The 12,662-nt window shown below is 41.5% G+C and overlaps 1 protein-coding gene across 7 annotated transcripts in view; it reads right to left on the minus strand.

Annotated features, from left to right (window-relative positions):
* The window catches only part of ABCC4 (ATP binding cassette subfamily C member 4), a 294,345-nt gene that overhangs the window by 215,449 nt on the left and 66,234 nt on the right, over positions 1-12,662 (minus strand). For 4 of the 7 annotated variants that reach the window (XM_025364534.1, XM_025364533.1, XM_025364536.1 and 1 more), the window contains exon 4: positions 7,126-7,350. The exons of the other annotated variants lie outside the window; for them this stretch is intronic. In XM_025364534.1, coding sequence (XP_025220319.1) covers positions 7,126-7,350 — 225 coding nt within the window. The remainder of the gene's footprint in view (positions 1-7,125; positions 7,351-12,662) is intronic. 7 annotated transcript variants of the gene reach the window in all.

Raw genomic sequence — 12,662 nt, forward strand, 5'->3', positions numbered from 1 at the left:
GCAGCAATGCCAGAAAAGAGAAGGAAAAGATAAAGGCCATGCACAGTGGCTCACACCTGTAATCCCAGCACTTTGAGAGGTCAACACAGGCAGATCACCTGAGGTTTGGAGTTCGCAACCAGCCTGGCCAACATGGTGAAACTCTATCTCCACTAAAAATATAAAAAGGCACCACCACACCTGTAATCCCAGCTACCTGGGAAGCTGAGGCATGGGTATCACTTGAACCCGGGAGGTGGAGGTTGCACTGAGCTAAGATCATGCCACTGTGCTGTAGCCCGGGCGACAGAATATGACTCCATCTCAAAAAAAAAAAAGGGTGGCTCACACCTGTAATCCTGGTACTTTGGGAGGCCAAGGAGGAGGATCCCTTGAGCCCAGGAGTTTGAGACTGGTCTGGGCAACATAGAGAGACCTTGTCTCAAAAAAGAAGAAAGAAATGGTCAAAAGGAGAAGGCTCTCAAATGACAGGATTAAAAGAAACGGGAATTCTTTCCCCAGAAAGATGAAGAGTACCTGATAATATGAACTCTGGATGGAGTATCCAAGAGAATATATACATGTATTCCTGGAGTATCCATTCCCTGGATACAGGGAATATGCCTTTCCCCCCACCTTACAGAATTCTAAAAAGAGAACCACACAGTATCTCTTAAATGGTTAAACAATGCACTTAGGGTAATTACAAAAATTTCTCAACACAGAAATCTATAGAAAGCACCCCTTTGAGATATACTGCATACATATATTCCATATTTTCTTCTAGGACAGACGTGTAATAAATGATAAAGGAAAACTAGGAAGTCTGCAGGGACTCAACACACCTTAGAAGGCGGAAGAAAAAGTATTGGGGAAACCCCACTCCCGATATTCAACGTGGTTTCTTTTCTATTTCCCTAAGTGTTGGCTGGTCTGAGAAATAAAGGGAAAGAGTACAAAAGAGAGAAATTTTAAAGCTGGGTGTCTGGGGAGACATCACGTGTCAGCAGGTTCCATGATGCTCCCTGAGCCGTAAAACCAGCAAGTTTTTATTCGCGATTTTCAAAAGGGGAGGGAGTGTCCAAATAGGGTGTGGGTCACAGAGATCACATGCTTCACAAGGTAATAAAATATCACAAAGCAAATGGCGGCATGGCGAGATCACAGGACCACAGGATGGGGTGAAATTAAAATTGCTAATGAAGTTTCAGGCACACATTGTCATTGGCAACATCTTATCAGGAGACAGGGTTTGAGAGCAGACAACCGGTCTAATCAAAATTTATTAGGCACGAATTTCCCCATCCTAATAAGCCTGGGAGCGCTATGGGAGACGGGGGCTTATTTCATCCCTTTATCTACGACTGTAAAAGACAACCATCCCCAAAGTGGCCATTTTAGAGGCCTCCCCTCAGGGACGCATTCTCTTTCTCAGAGATGTTCCTTGCTGAGAAAAAGAATTCAGTGATATTTCTCCTATTTGCTTTTGAAAGAAGAGAAATATGGCTCTGTTCCGCCCGGCTCACCGGCAGTCAGAGTTTAAAGTTATCTCCCTTGTTCCCTGAACATTGCTGTCATCCTGTTCTTTTTTCAAGGTGCCCAGATTTCATACTGTTCAAACACACATGCTCTACAAACAATCTGCGCAGTTAACGCAATCATCACAGGGTCCTGAGGCAACATACATCCTCCTCAGCTTACGAAGATGACAGGATTAAGAGATTAAAGACAGGCATAGGAAATCACAAGGTTATTGATTGGGGAAGTGATAAGTGTCCATGAAATCTTCACAATTTATGTTCAGAGACTGCAGTAAAGACAGGCGTAAGAAATTACAAAAGTATTAATTTGGGGAACTAATAAATGTCCATGAAATCTTCACAATTTATGTTCTGCCGCAGCTTCAGCCGGTCCCTCCATTCGGGGTCCCTGACTTCCCTCAACAATGAAGGACAGACAGATACTTTACCTCAAACTGTCCTTCAGAGTAACTCTAAAGAAAGTGAAGACAAGCAGTTTTATCCAGAATAAAAAGTTTCCCCAAACTTACTCAATTCTGCAAAGAAGTCTGCAAACAGCAGAGAGGAGCACCAGCAGGCTCAGGGACTGCTGTGGCTTTACCTGGCATTCAGGACAAGCCAACCCAACGTCAAAATCCACAACTCAGAAGCCAGCCCTCTGCAGAAGCCACCACAGTTCTTCAAATGAGACACGAAGTCAGGAAATCTCGAGCTAATTAGGCCACAGATCTGCAGGAAGAATATCTATGCCTAACGTATTTTATAATATGAAAGCTGGGATGACAAGCCCATCCTGATTAATGAAACTGTCCTCCATTCCATCATAGGTCTACAGACGTTTAGCATTCAAGCTCAGATCTATCCTGGCCCTAAGCCAAGGTAGGCATGGGCAAATGGGAGATCCAGTCTCACTGGTGGCTGGGGCTAGAGATCTTCAGCTATCCTTAATCCAGGCTCAGTGTGACTAAGGGACTGTCTTCTTCCAACATGGCCCCAACTCATGTGCTCTAAGCTACAGAAGTAACCCCTTGAGACTTGAAGATGGACATATCCCCTGCTTCTTCGTCCCAGATAAAAGTAAAAACAGGAGATAAGGCACTGTCCCCACAATACGAACCCATGCTGGGAATATGACTTGTGACTGATGACATTCTAACATGAGCAAGTACTATTGCCATGAGGAGCCCATATTCTTAATGCAAATCTGTTGACCTCACTTAAAATACAGCCTGTGCTGCACAGTCTCTTTATTCGGTAAAAGTTATAAGAAATAACACAAGGAACTTGAACAAACCACCATGAACCATTTCAACAGACCACCCTTGGAGCCCTCAATCCAAATTAAAGCTAGTCATGATTCATAAAAACATAACAGACAAATTATTAAAGAGTAAGTGGGAATGTAAAATGGTGTGGCCTCTGTGACAAACAGTGAAAAACACTGTGAAAAACACTGTGAAAAAAAAAATGGTGGTTTCTCAAAAAATTAAACATAGAATTACCACATAACCCAGCAACCCCACCTCTAAATAAATACTCCAGTGTATTAAAAGCAAGGACTCGGCCAGGTACAATGGCTCACGCCTGTAATCCCAGCACTTTGGAAGGCCAAGGTGAGCAGATCGCGAGGTCAGTAGTTTGAGATCAGTCTGGCCAACATGGTGAAACCCTGTCTCTATTAAAAATACAAAAATTAGCCTGGCATGGTGGCAGGCGCCTGTAGTCCCAGCTACTTAGGAGGCTGAGGTAGAAGAATCACTTGAACCCAGGAGGCAGAGGTTGTAGTGAGCCAAGATCATGCCACTGCACTCCTGCCTGGGAGACAGAGTAAGACTCCGTCTCAAAAATAAAAATAAATGAAAACTAAAAGCAAGGACTCAAAGAGATAATTGTACATTCGTGTTCATAGCGGCAATGTTCACAATAGCTACAAGGCAGAAATAACCCAAATGTCCAGTGGCAGATGAATGGACAAACAAAATGTGGCATATCCAAGTAATGGAATATTATTCACCCTTTCAAAGGAATTAAATCCTGGCATACAGTACAGCATAGATAATCCCTGAAGACCTTATGCTCCATGAAGTGAGCCAGGCACAAAATAATAAATACCGTAGGATTCTACTTCTATGAAATACCCAGAGTCATCAAATTCATTGAGCTGGAAAGCAGCAGGGTGATAACTGTGGAGAAGGGAGAGTGGAGAATCAGTGCCTAATGGGTACAGAGTTTCCACCCAGGAAGATGAACAAATTCTGTCGATGGATGGTGGGGTTGGGAGGCACAGTGATGTGAATGTACTTAGTGCCAAGGAACTATTGTACACTTAAAAAGAGTTAAAATGGTAAATTTTGTATTCTGTATATTTTACTACAATAAGAAAAAAAAATGATGATGAAAAAGCCTAAAGTAATTTTACCAAAGCTGTGAAAAAGTAAATAAATGACAAGTCATTTGCAGACATCCCACAAGATCATTCAACACTAAATGACGACGATGGGCTCGGCAGTCATTCCATTTGCAACACCCAACCTGATTTCTGCCAGACCGGGAATTAGGATGTGGGGCCTCAGTGGAAACTGCCAGCGTTGCAGAGGGACCTTTCAGAGCCCTGCTGCAGAGCCAGCCTCTGCCCCAAGGAAGCAGCCCACAGGTAAGGAGGAAGTGTCTTATTTCTTCACCTGGGCATGTTTCCACATACAAGACAGGACACGAGGATATTCATCTTTCCCACATTTCTGGGATTTCAGGTTAAGTCTTATGGTTTAACCCAAGCAATTTTTGACTTTGTAAAGAGACAATACTTCTAAGATAATCAAGTTGGTAAATTAATATCTTTGGGAGATGTTTACATGCAGGCAAGCAAATTTGCTGAGTTAGATCAGATTTCCCAAAGGCTATTTTCCAAAGCGTTAGTGGAAAAGAGCAAGAAAAGCAGGTGAACAATATCTCACTTGTACGAAGAGCTGTGTTTTACTGAACCACTACCTCAAACCGGACTTCATGTAGGGTGTTTTTAAAGTTTGCAAGTGGAGTGTTAGTGAAAATTTTTATGAATTTATTAGACGTATGATCTTGAAAGACAAAAAACTAGCTAATTTATAGAAAAACCTCAGTATTCTTCTCCTAAATGGCAGAAGAGAGTACAGGAGAATAACACAGATGATGGTACTGCTGATGATGCTGGTGATGGTGGTGGTGGTGGTGGTGGGGAAGACCCCTTGACTAGTGTGTACAAGCCTTGTTATCATTTTCACGTCACACATGAGGAATCCGGGCAAACCTGTTACACTGTACCAAAGCCACTAAGACACGAGGCCTCCAGGATTCACAGAATTACAAGATCGATTCCCCCATGTCAAAGGAAGACTTGGGGAGGACACCTAATGGAAGCTCCGGATAAGTGACAACAAGGTTAAAGAAGAATACTTTAAATTTAAATGAGCTGGGTGCGGTGGCTCACACCTGTAATCCCTGCACTTTGGGAGGCCAAGATGGGCAGATCACGAGGTCAGGAGTTCAAGACCAGCCTGGCCAACACGGTGAAACCCCGTCTCTACTAAAAACACAAAAATTACCTGGGCGTGGTGGCACATGTCTGTAATCCCAGCTACTCGGCAGGCTGAGGCAGGAGAATTGCTTGAACCCGGGAGGTGGAGGTTGCAGTGAGCAGAGGTTGCACCACTGCACTCTAGCCTGGGTGACAGCAAGACTTCGTTTAAAAAAAAATTTTAAATGGCTTAAAAAAATGGCCCAGGACAAAGAGATATCCAGGACTGATTTAATGACAAGTTCTTTAGCTCTTGACACTAGCATCTCTATGGTAACTTCTTTGTAAAGCAACCAGAAATCCTACTCCTTCTGTAACAGGCAAGACCACGGCAAACTATAGTATAATTTATGGCATATCTCAATACAAAAGCACAAATAAAATAAGAAAATATCAAATCAGGTCTTATCATTATTACTGCCCTGATGGGAAAGAAAATACAGTCAGCCTTCTGTATGTATGGGTTCTGCATCCCTGGACTCAACCAACCTGGGGTTGAAAATATTTGGGGGAAACAAAACAGGTGATTGTGTCTGTACTGAACATGCATAGATTTTTTTCTTGTCACTATTCCCTAAACATTTATTTATAATACCTAATATAATGTATATTTACATTATACAATGTACAATTATATAATGTATTTACAACATACATTATATAATGTACAATTTACAATGTACATTATATAACTGTACCCAATGTACATTGTATATTGTACATTATATAATGTATATTTACATTGTATTAGGTATTATAAGTAAGCCAAGATGATTTAAAGTACATGGGAGTGCACCCATAAAAAAAAAATCTTGTCCTTTGCAGCCACATGGATGCAGCTGGAGACCATTATCCTAAGCAAATTAACACCGGAACAGAAAACCAAATACCAGATGTTCTCACTTATAAGTGGGAGGTAATCATTGGGTACAGACGGACATAAAGATGACAACAAAGACACTGCAGACTACAAGAGTGGGGAGAGAGGGAATGCGGCAAGGGCTGAAAAACTACCTATCAGGTACCACACTCAAGGCCTGGGAGATGGGAGCATCCATACCCCAAACCTCAGCAACACACCACACACCCGTGGAAAAAAACGTGCACCTCTACCCCTGAATCTAAAAAAGATGAAATTATTTAAAATAAATAAATAAAATGCCATATATGGGAGGGTATGAATAATTTATATGCAAATACTATGCCACTTTATATCAAGGACTTAAGCATCCTCCGATTTTTTGTATCCTCAAGAGGTCCTATAACCAATCCCCCACGAATACCAAGGGACAACTGTTTAATGTAAAACCTTACTTTGAATGAAAACCAACCAGAAAATAGAAACACTGTAAGTTCTCTCCAAAATTGTGAAAAACAATCAAAAATTCAAAGTGTTATCCCAAACATCCAACTATTTTCTTAAATACCATTAAAAACAACCACAACTAGATTTAGAATACAAAGAAAGCCTGTATCGGACATGGATTCCATTTACATTTTTCTTCAGTTAAGAAAATTATATGGAATATGACTAAATGGTTCATTTAAAAAATACAAGAATTCTCTTTCTCAAATATATTCTTTTCTCCTAGATTTCATTTCATAGATCCAATTTCACTGAAGTTCACTTCTTAATACAACTGTGATGTAAGTGAAGGTTTTAATGAACAACAACAAAAATTTCCATAAATACTACTATGAGATTGAGGCAAAGAAACACTGAAAACCAATTTGATATTTTTAATTAGATTTCACTATAAATTTAGTATTCTGCAACAGCCTGTTATCAAAGGCAGCCGTGCCCTGACAGCAGTAGAAAACTTTCATTATACACTAGAAAATTTTGCATAAAGAAAAAAAAACATTGGCCTGATGCAAATAGCAAGCTTCTCTAGTAAGGTGTAAATGATTCTATTTACGGAAGTTTTCTTCTTTTTTCTAAGAGACAGGGTCTTGCTCTGTCACCCAGGCTGGAGAGCAGTGGCTATTTATGCAGTATTTAATTTACATAAAACTTTCCCAGAATGCTTCTGATGCTTCAGGTGAGGTACATGTTTAATGCTGAATGTCACTTACCTTCCGATAAATCATATGGCACATGGCTATTCGTAACCTCATCCCAGCACACTGAACGTGATAAAAATATAAGTGATGCAGTATGGCCAAAATGAGCGTGCAAACAGTCAGCACCGTGGCATAGGCGTATGCTGTGTTCAAAGCCACGGAATCCATGGGATCGTAATTTTCAAAATAATTAATAATTTTTCCCAAAAATATGGGCTGGATTACTTTGGCACTTTCCTAAAAGAAGAAAAAAAAAAAGCCTTTAATTAGACATAAAGACCACACCATTTTTTCTTTTTCTTTTTTCAGATGTTGCTCGCTCTGTCACCCATCCTGGAGTAAAGTGGCACAATCCTAGCTCACAGCAGCCTTGAAATCCCTGACTCAAGCAATCCTCACACCTCAGCCTCACAAGTAGCTAGGACTACAAGTGCACATCATCATGTAGAGGTTTTTTCTTTTTTTTCTGTCAAGACAGGGTCTCACTATGTTGCCCAGGCTGGTCTTAAACTCCTAGGCTCAAGTGATCCTCCCACCTCAGCCTCCCAAAGTGCTGGGATTACAGATGTGAGCCACCGCACCCAGGCTCATTTTTTCTTAACACAAGTTTTACTTTTATATTTTCAAAGTGCAACATTCATCACTAATCTAAAAGAAAAGCAGAACTGTTTTCTTCTTTAATACAAGCTGATAGGAGTTTTAACCTGAAGTCAAAATTCTAATTTCAAAGTCAATAAAGTTTTAGTACATTGTGCTTGGTACACTGTGGGTGCTCAGTATGACAAACAGTGCTTTAAAGCACACTTGGCAAACTACCAAATTAAGTCTTGGCCTAAGGTGAATAAGAAAACAAGCGACCAAAGAGAAATAAGGAATTTGCTTACAAATGGACACCCCAGCTCTCACCCCACTTCCTCTAACTCTTGACATCCCAGCCCACAGGAAAGTGGAGAAGGCTCGTGTATGGGAGGCCACCACTCTCGACACCTTCTTCCCTGTTAAGAGCCTTTATGAACGGAGATAATGGCACAAACCCAGATCAGAAAATCAAACTCTCCAATTTTTCCCAATCCAAACTCCATGTGTCAATAGATCTAAGACAACCAAGTCCAGCTTCAGTTGGAGTGGGGAAAAGAGCCAGGCTTGGGAGGATTCCAGGCTCTTGGATCCACAGGACATTACTTCAATATGTTTCTGCCCCCTACAAGCCTGGATTTGCCCAGAAGAACTGCCACATTGGCTCAGGTAGTGCAGAGTCAAAAATTAAACATGCCAGAAATTGACCTCAAAGGTAATGTCATCATTAGTTCTCTAATCAGTCATACTTTGAAGGTCCTGGTTTTGAAGCATTAATAATCATCTATTCCCCAAGGCAATATTAAAACCCCACACCAATGAGCTGGGAGGCATGAGGGCTTACCTTCTGAACAAGACATAGGGAATGCAATGTTAACCTCCAAGACTAAGGCAAAGAAACAGCAGAACACAGCTTGAGCCATGGTTTGAGGTAAGCAAAGGAGCTTTCCTTTACTCTCCCTGCCAAATGAGCACCTCACCCGATAACCTACTTCCTCCCTCCAGAAACCCTTGTAAGGGATCCTTTTCCCCCATCAAAGAGAACCAAACACTCATTGTAAATCCAGGTCACCAAAGGTAAACATGTAGGCCCTCGACATCATTTCCTCCTGACTTCTCAGAAGACAAAATGCAAAAAGGTTGAAAATCTTTTAAGACCTTGACTTTGAAAAACAACTTTTCCTTTTAAGCAATCTCTCCTTCTTAACAAAGGCATAATAAACACCTGACAGATTTGCTATTTATAGCTGTTTTTTGTCTATCTTAAGTGAGGGAAGAAGAATCGATAAAAAACAAAAACAAAATTAACACACACTTTCATCCCAAACAGCTAGCGCTGGATCAGGATATTTACAGAAGACATTCCCATTCCTCAAATGGGTCATGATATTAAATCCCAACACTCCTGTCCTGTCATGCATGCATACACACACACACACACACACACACAAACTCACAGACTTCACCAACCACGTTGCCTTCCAGGAGGTCATGGAAGTTTTCCCCTATGATACAGAAATCAGAAAATACCATTTAGTTAAAGAATTATGAATAAGATGATCAGATATCAAGAATGCAGAGGCTCACTGTTACGTTTCCAGCATGCCCAATCATTCAAGAGGCACTAAGAGTTTATGGAAGAGTCCCCAGTACAATGGGTCATAACACGGACTGTGTAGAGTTTACTGAGATGAAAATCTGGGAAGTTTACATCAAGAAGCAAGAAGGCGCATGTATACATATGTAACAAACCTGCATGTTGTGCACATGTACCCTAGAACTTAAAGTATAATAAAAATAAAACTTAGCAAGAAGACCAAACTGTACACATGGGCAGCCCCAGCTCAGGAGTGCCAAGGGGAACCAGGGCCGCAGCAGACACACCTGGGCTATCAGCCAGAAGCTCAGTGCTAACTCTTTGCGTTTCTAAATGTTCCTGAAACTTCTCACGGTCCCTGGCAGTCACTGTTACCTGTTAACACACTTCTCCATTTCAGCCTAGGGTGAGGACAATTCAAACAGCAAGAGGGATGGCCCCCAGAGGAAATAACAGATGCAATAAACCCAGCAAAAGAGAATGCAAAAGGCAGGCAGGTCACGACCACCTAATTGTCCAGATTTCCCTGCCGAGAGACAGCCTTTAATAATCCAGTCAAGTCAACGGGCTCACTGGTGAGTAATGCTGGTTTTTGGTCCATGCCTTTCCACGGACCTCTCTATCCCATATCTTAACCCTCAATTAATAAGAAACAAAACAACTGGGAAAATGCTCAGTATCAAAATTATAACCAACCAAATTTAAACTTTCTAAATATCAGTACCAAGGTCAAAAGTAACTCACATAAATTCTCCATCTTAGAGACCAACCAATCTACGACCTGGTGAAGAGTCTTTTCACAAACAAGCTAAGAATACAGTCCTTACTCCTTCACAGGAATTCTCCTCAACTGTGAAACCACGGAGATTTTTAAGAGTTCAGTAGGATACTTCAGTGTTCCATACTTCAGGTTCTACCGGAGTCCCAGAGTACTTGAAGGCAGATACTTCTCAATGGAGTATTTGGTACTCAGCCTCCTGACATTTGAGCCCCATCCCTTGCTTTCTTGCAGTGACACATTACATGTCTAGGCCCAGTGGGCACGCGGCCTCCATGCTCCTGCTCCCCCATGCACTTCAGATATTCCTTGCCCAACTGCACCGCACCTGATTGCATGGGAAGGAAAGAAAACACAAGAAATAGAAACAAGCTACCAAAGAAGAACATGTTTGAGTGAAAAATACAAGCAGAAAAGAGTGAGCTGTGGAAAAATGAGTAAGCAGTTTGTTTTAGAAATGGGGAAATACAGCCGGGCGCAGTGGCTCCCGCCTGTAATCCCAGCACTTTGGGAGGCCAAGGTGGGCAGACCACTTGAGGTCAGGAGTTCAAGACCAGCCTGGCCAACATGGTGAAACCCCATCTCTACTAAAAATACAAAAATTAGCTGGGCATGGTGGCTCGCACCTGTAATCCCAGCTACTGGGGAGGCTGAGGCAGAAGAATCACTTGAATCCAGGAGGTGAGGTTGCAGTGAGCTGAGATGGCGCCATTTCACTCCAGCCTGGGGAACAGCACAAGACTCCATCTCAGAAAAAAAAAAAAGAAAGAAATGGGGGAACAGGGGACAAAAGTAGGGTTGAGAAAGATCCAGAGATAAGGAAGAAAAAAAGTGAATCTGGGGAAATAATAACCATTAAGACTCCAGATATACCTGAAGTCCTCTCTGAATCAGTGCAGTCCTGACTGCATGTGAGAATTACCTGGGAGACTTAAAAGCTCACTGATGCCCAGGACCCATCCCCCAGATTTAGGGCCAATTGATCAGGGTAGGGCCTGAGTTCCCCATCCCTGGAAGATTCTGGAGTGTAGAAACCAATGCCTGTACACATCACTATTCTCCTGTCCTGTACTGTCTCTGTGTCTGAGTCTGGAGGGGCTGGAGAACCGCTGTGAAGAACTTTTTTGAGACAGAGTTTCACTCTTATTGTCCAGGCTAGAGTGCAGTGGTGCAGTCTCAGCTTACCGCAACCTCCGCCTCCCAGGTTCACGCCATCCTCCTGCCTCAGCCTCCTGAGTAGCTGGGACTACAGGTGTGTGCCACCCCGCCCAACTAATTTTTGTATTTTTTTAGTAGAGACGGGATTTCACCATATTGGCCAGGCTGGTCTCCAACTCCTGACCTCATGATCTGCCTGCCTTGGCCTCTCAAAGTGCTGGGATTACAGGTATAAGCCACTGCGCCTGACCCTGAAGAACTTTTAAGACCACAAAGGGCTTTTAATCAGAGCTGCTGCCAAATGTCAGGCTTCCAAGAAAACCCCTTAGGAAAAAAGGATGCTGAGATTTCAGTGATGAAACTAAGACCTTCCATTCTGCAGAGCAGGGAAAATTCAATGTTCAGTAAAGACTGTACCTACCAAACAAAAGGATGAATCATAATTTTTTTTTAACTTTAAACAAAATAGTTTAACTAGTTTGTTTGACTTTAAAAAAAAAAACAGTTTGAAAAGATAGTCCCTGCACATTATTATCTACCCTAAGGACAACGTAAATTGCAAAGAAAAAAATTTAATTTATTTTCAGAAATCATATTATGGGTAATAGTACTGATACTGTAAGATAAAATAAATGAATAAGTATGTTGATATCAAGAGCTGGGATTAGGCTAGCAAGAAAAAAGAACAGATGAAGGGAGAAAAGAGATACAGATGTAAGAGCAAAGAGATGAAGTAAAAACACCAGTGTCCTGAATCGGATTTGGAAATACCCACATAAATGCATGATGTGTTTATCTTTAAATATAAACATATTAAATATAAACATAAAAGGAGTTAAAGCTGCTAGGAAACATGGTTAATTCCACAGCTGGGGCAAAAACTGTTCAGGGAGACTAAAACATCTTGTCATACCTGAAAATGAGGAAGCTAGCAAAGACTAACAGTACACATGCAAAAGACTCAGAGCCCGACTTCAACAGACTCCCACTAGCCAAAGACAGCCAAAGTGTGGCACAGGGATAATAACTGTAATGAACAGCAGAACTGTTTAAATCCATGAGCTCACAATCATACTCATCAAAATAAACAGAACAAGCAATAACAAAAAAATCCATTAACTCTAGAGGAAAATGCTGGAGAATCACTCATTATTTTGAAAATCGGTTTTAAAAAAAAAAAAGTAACAAAATTAACCATTTCTCCTGCCTTTCCTATAAGTATACTGTAACTCAGGGTATCAAAGAGTTGACAGTGGCAAAGTTTCTCTTTATGCAAATATTTCAGCTAATAAATGAGGAACTGGAATATCACCACTTTGCAAACTCCTAACAAATTAATGGATCTAAACAATGATCATGAATGGCTCCAAATATCACACACACACAACCAGACCTAAGCGAGGTATCTCGAAGTGGCAGGTGGTACACACCCCCACCTAC

This window comes from Theropithecus gelada, chromosome 17 (assembly GCF_003255815.1).
Source record: "Theropithecus gelada isolate Dixy chromosome 17, Tgel_1.0, whole genome shotgun sequence".
In the NCBI taxonomy this organism is placed as follows: domain Eukaryota; kingdom Metazoa; phylum Chordata; class Mammalia; order Primates; family Cercopithecidae; genus Theropithecus; species Theropithecus gelada.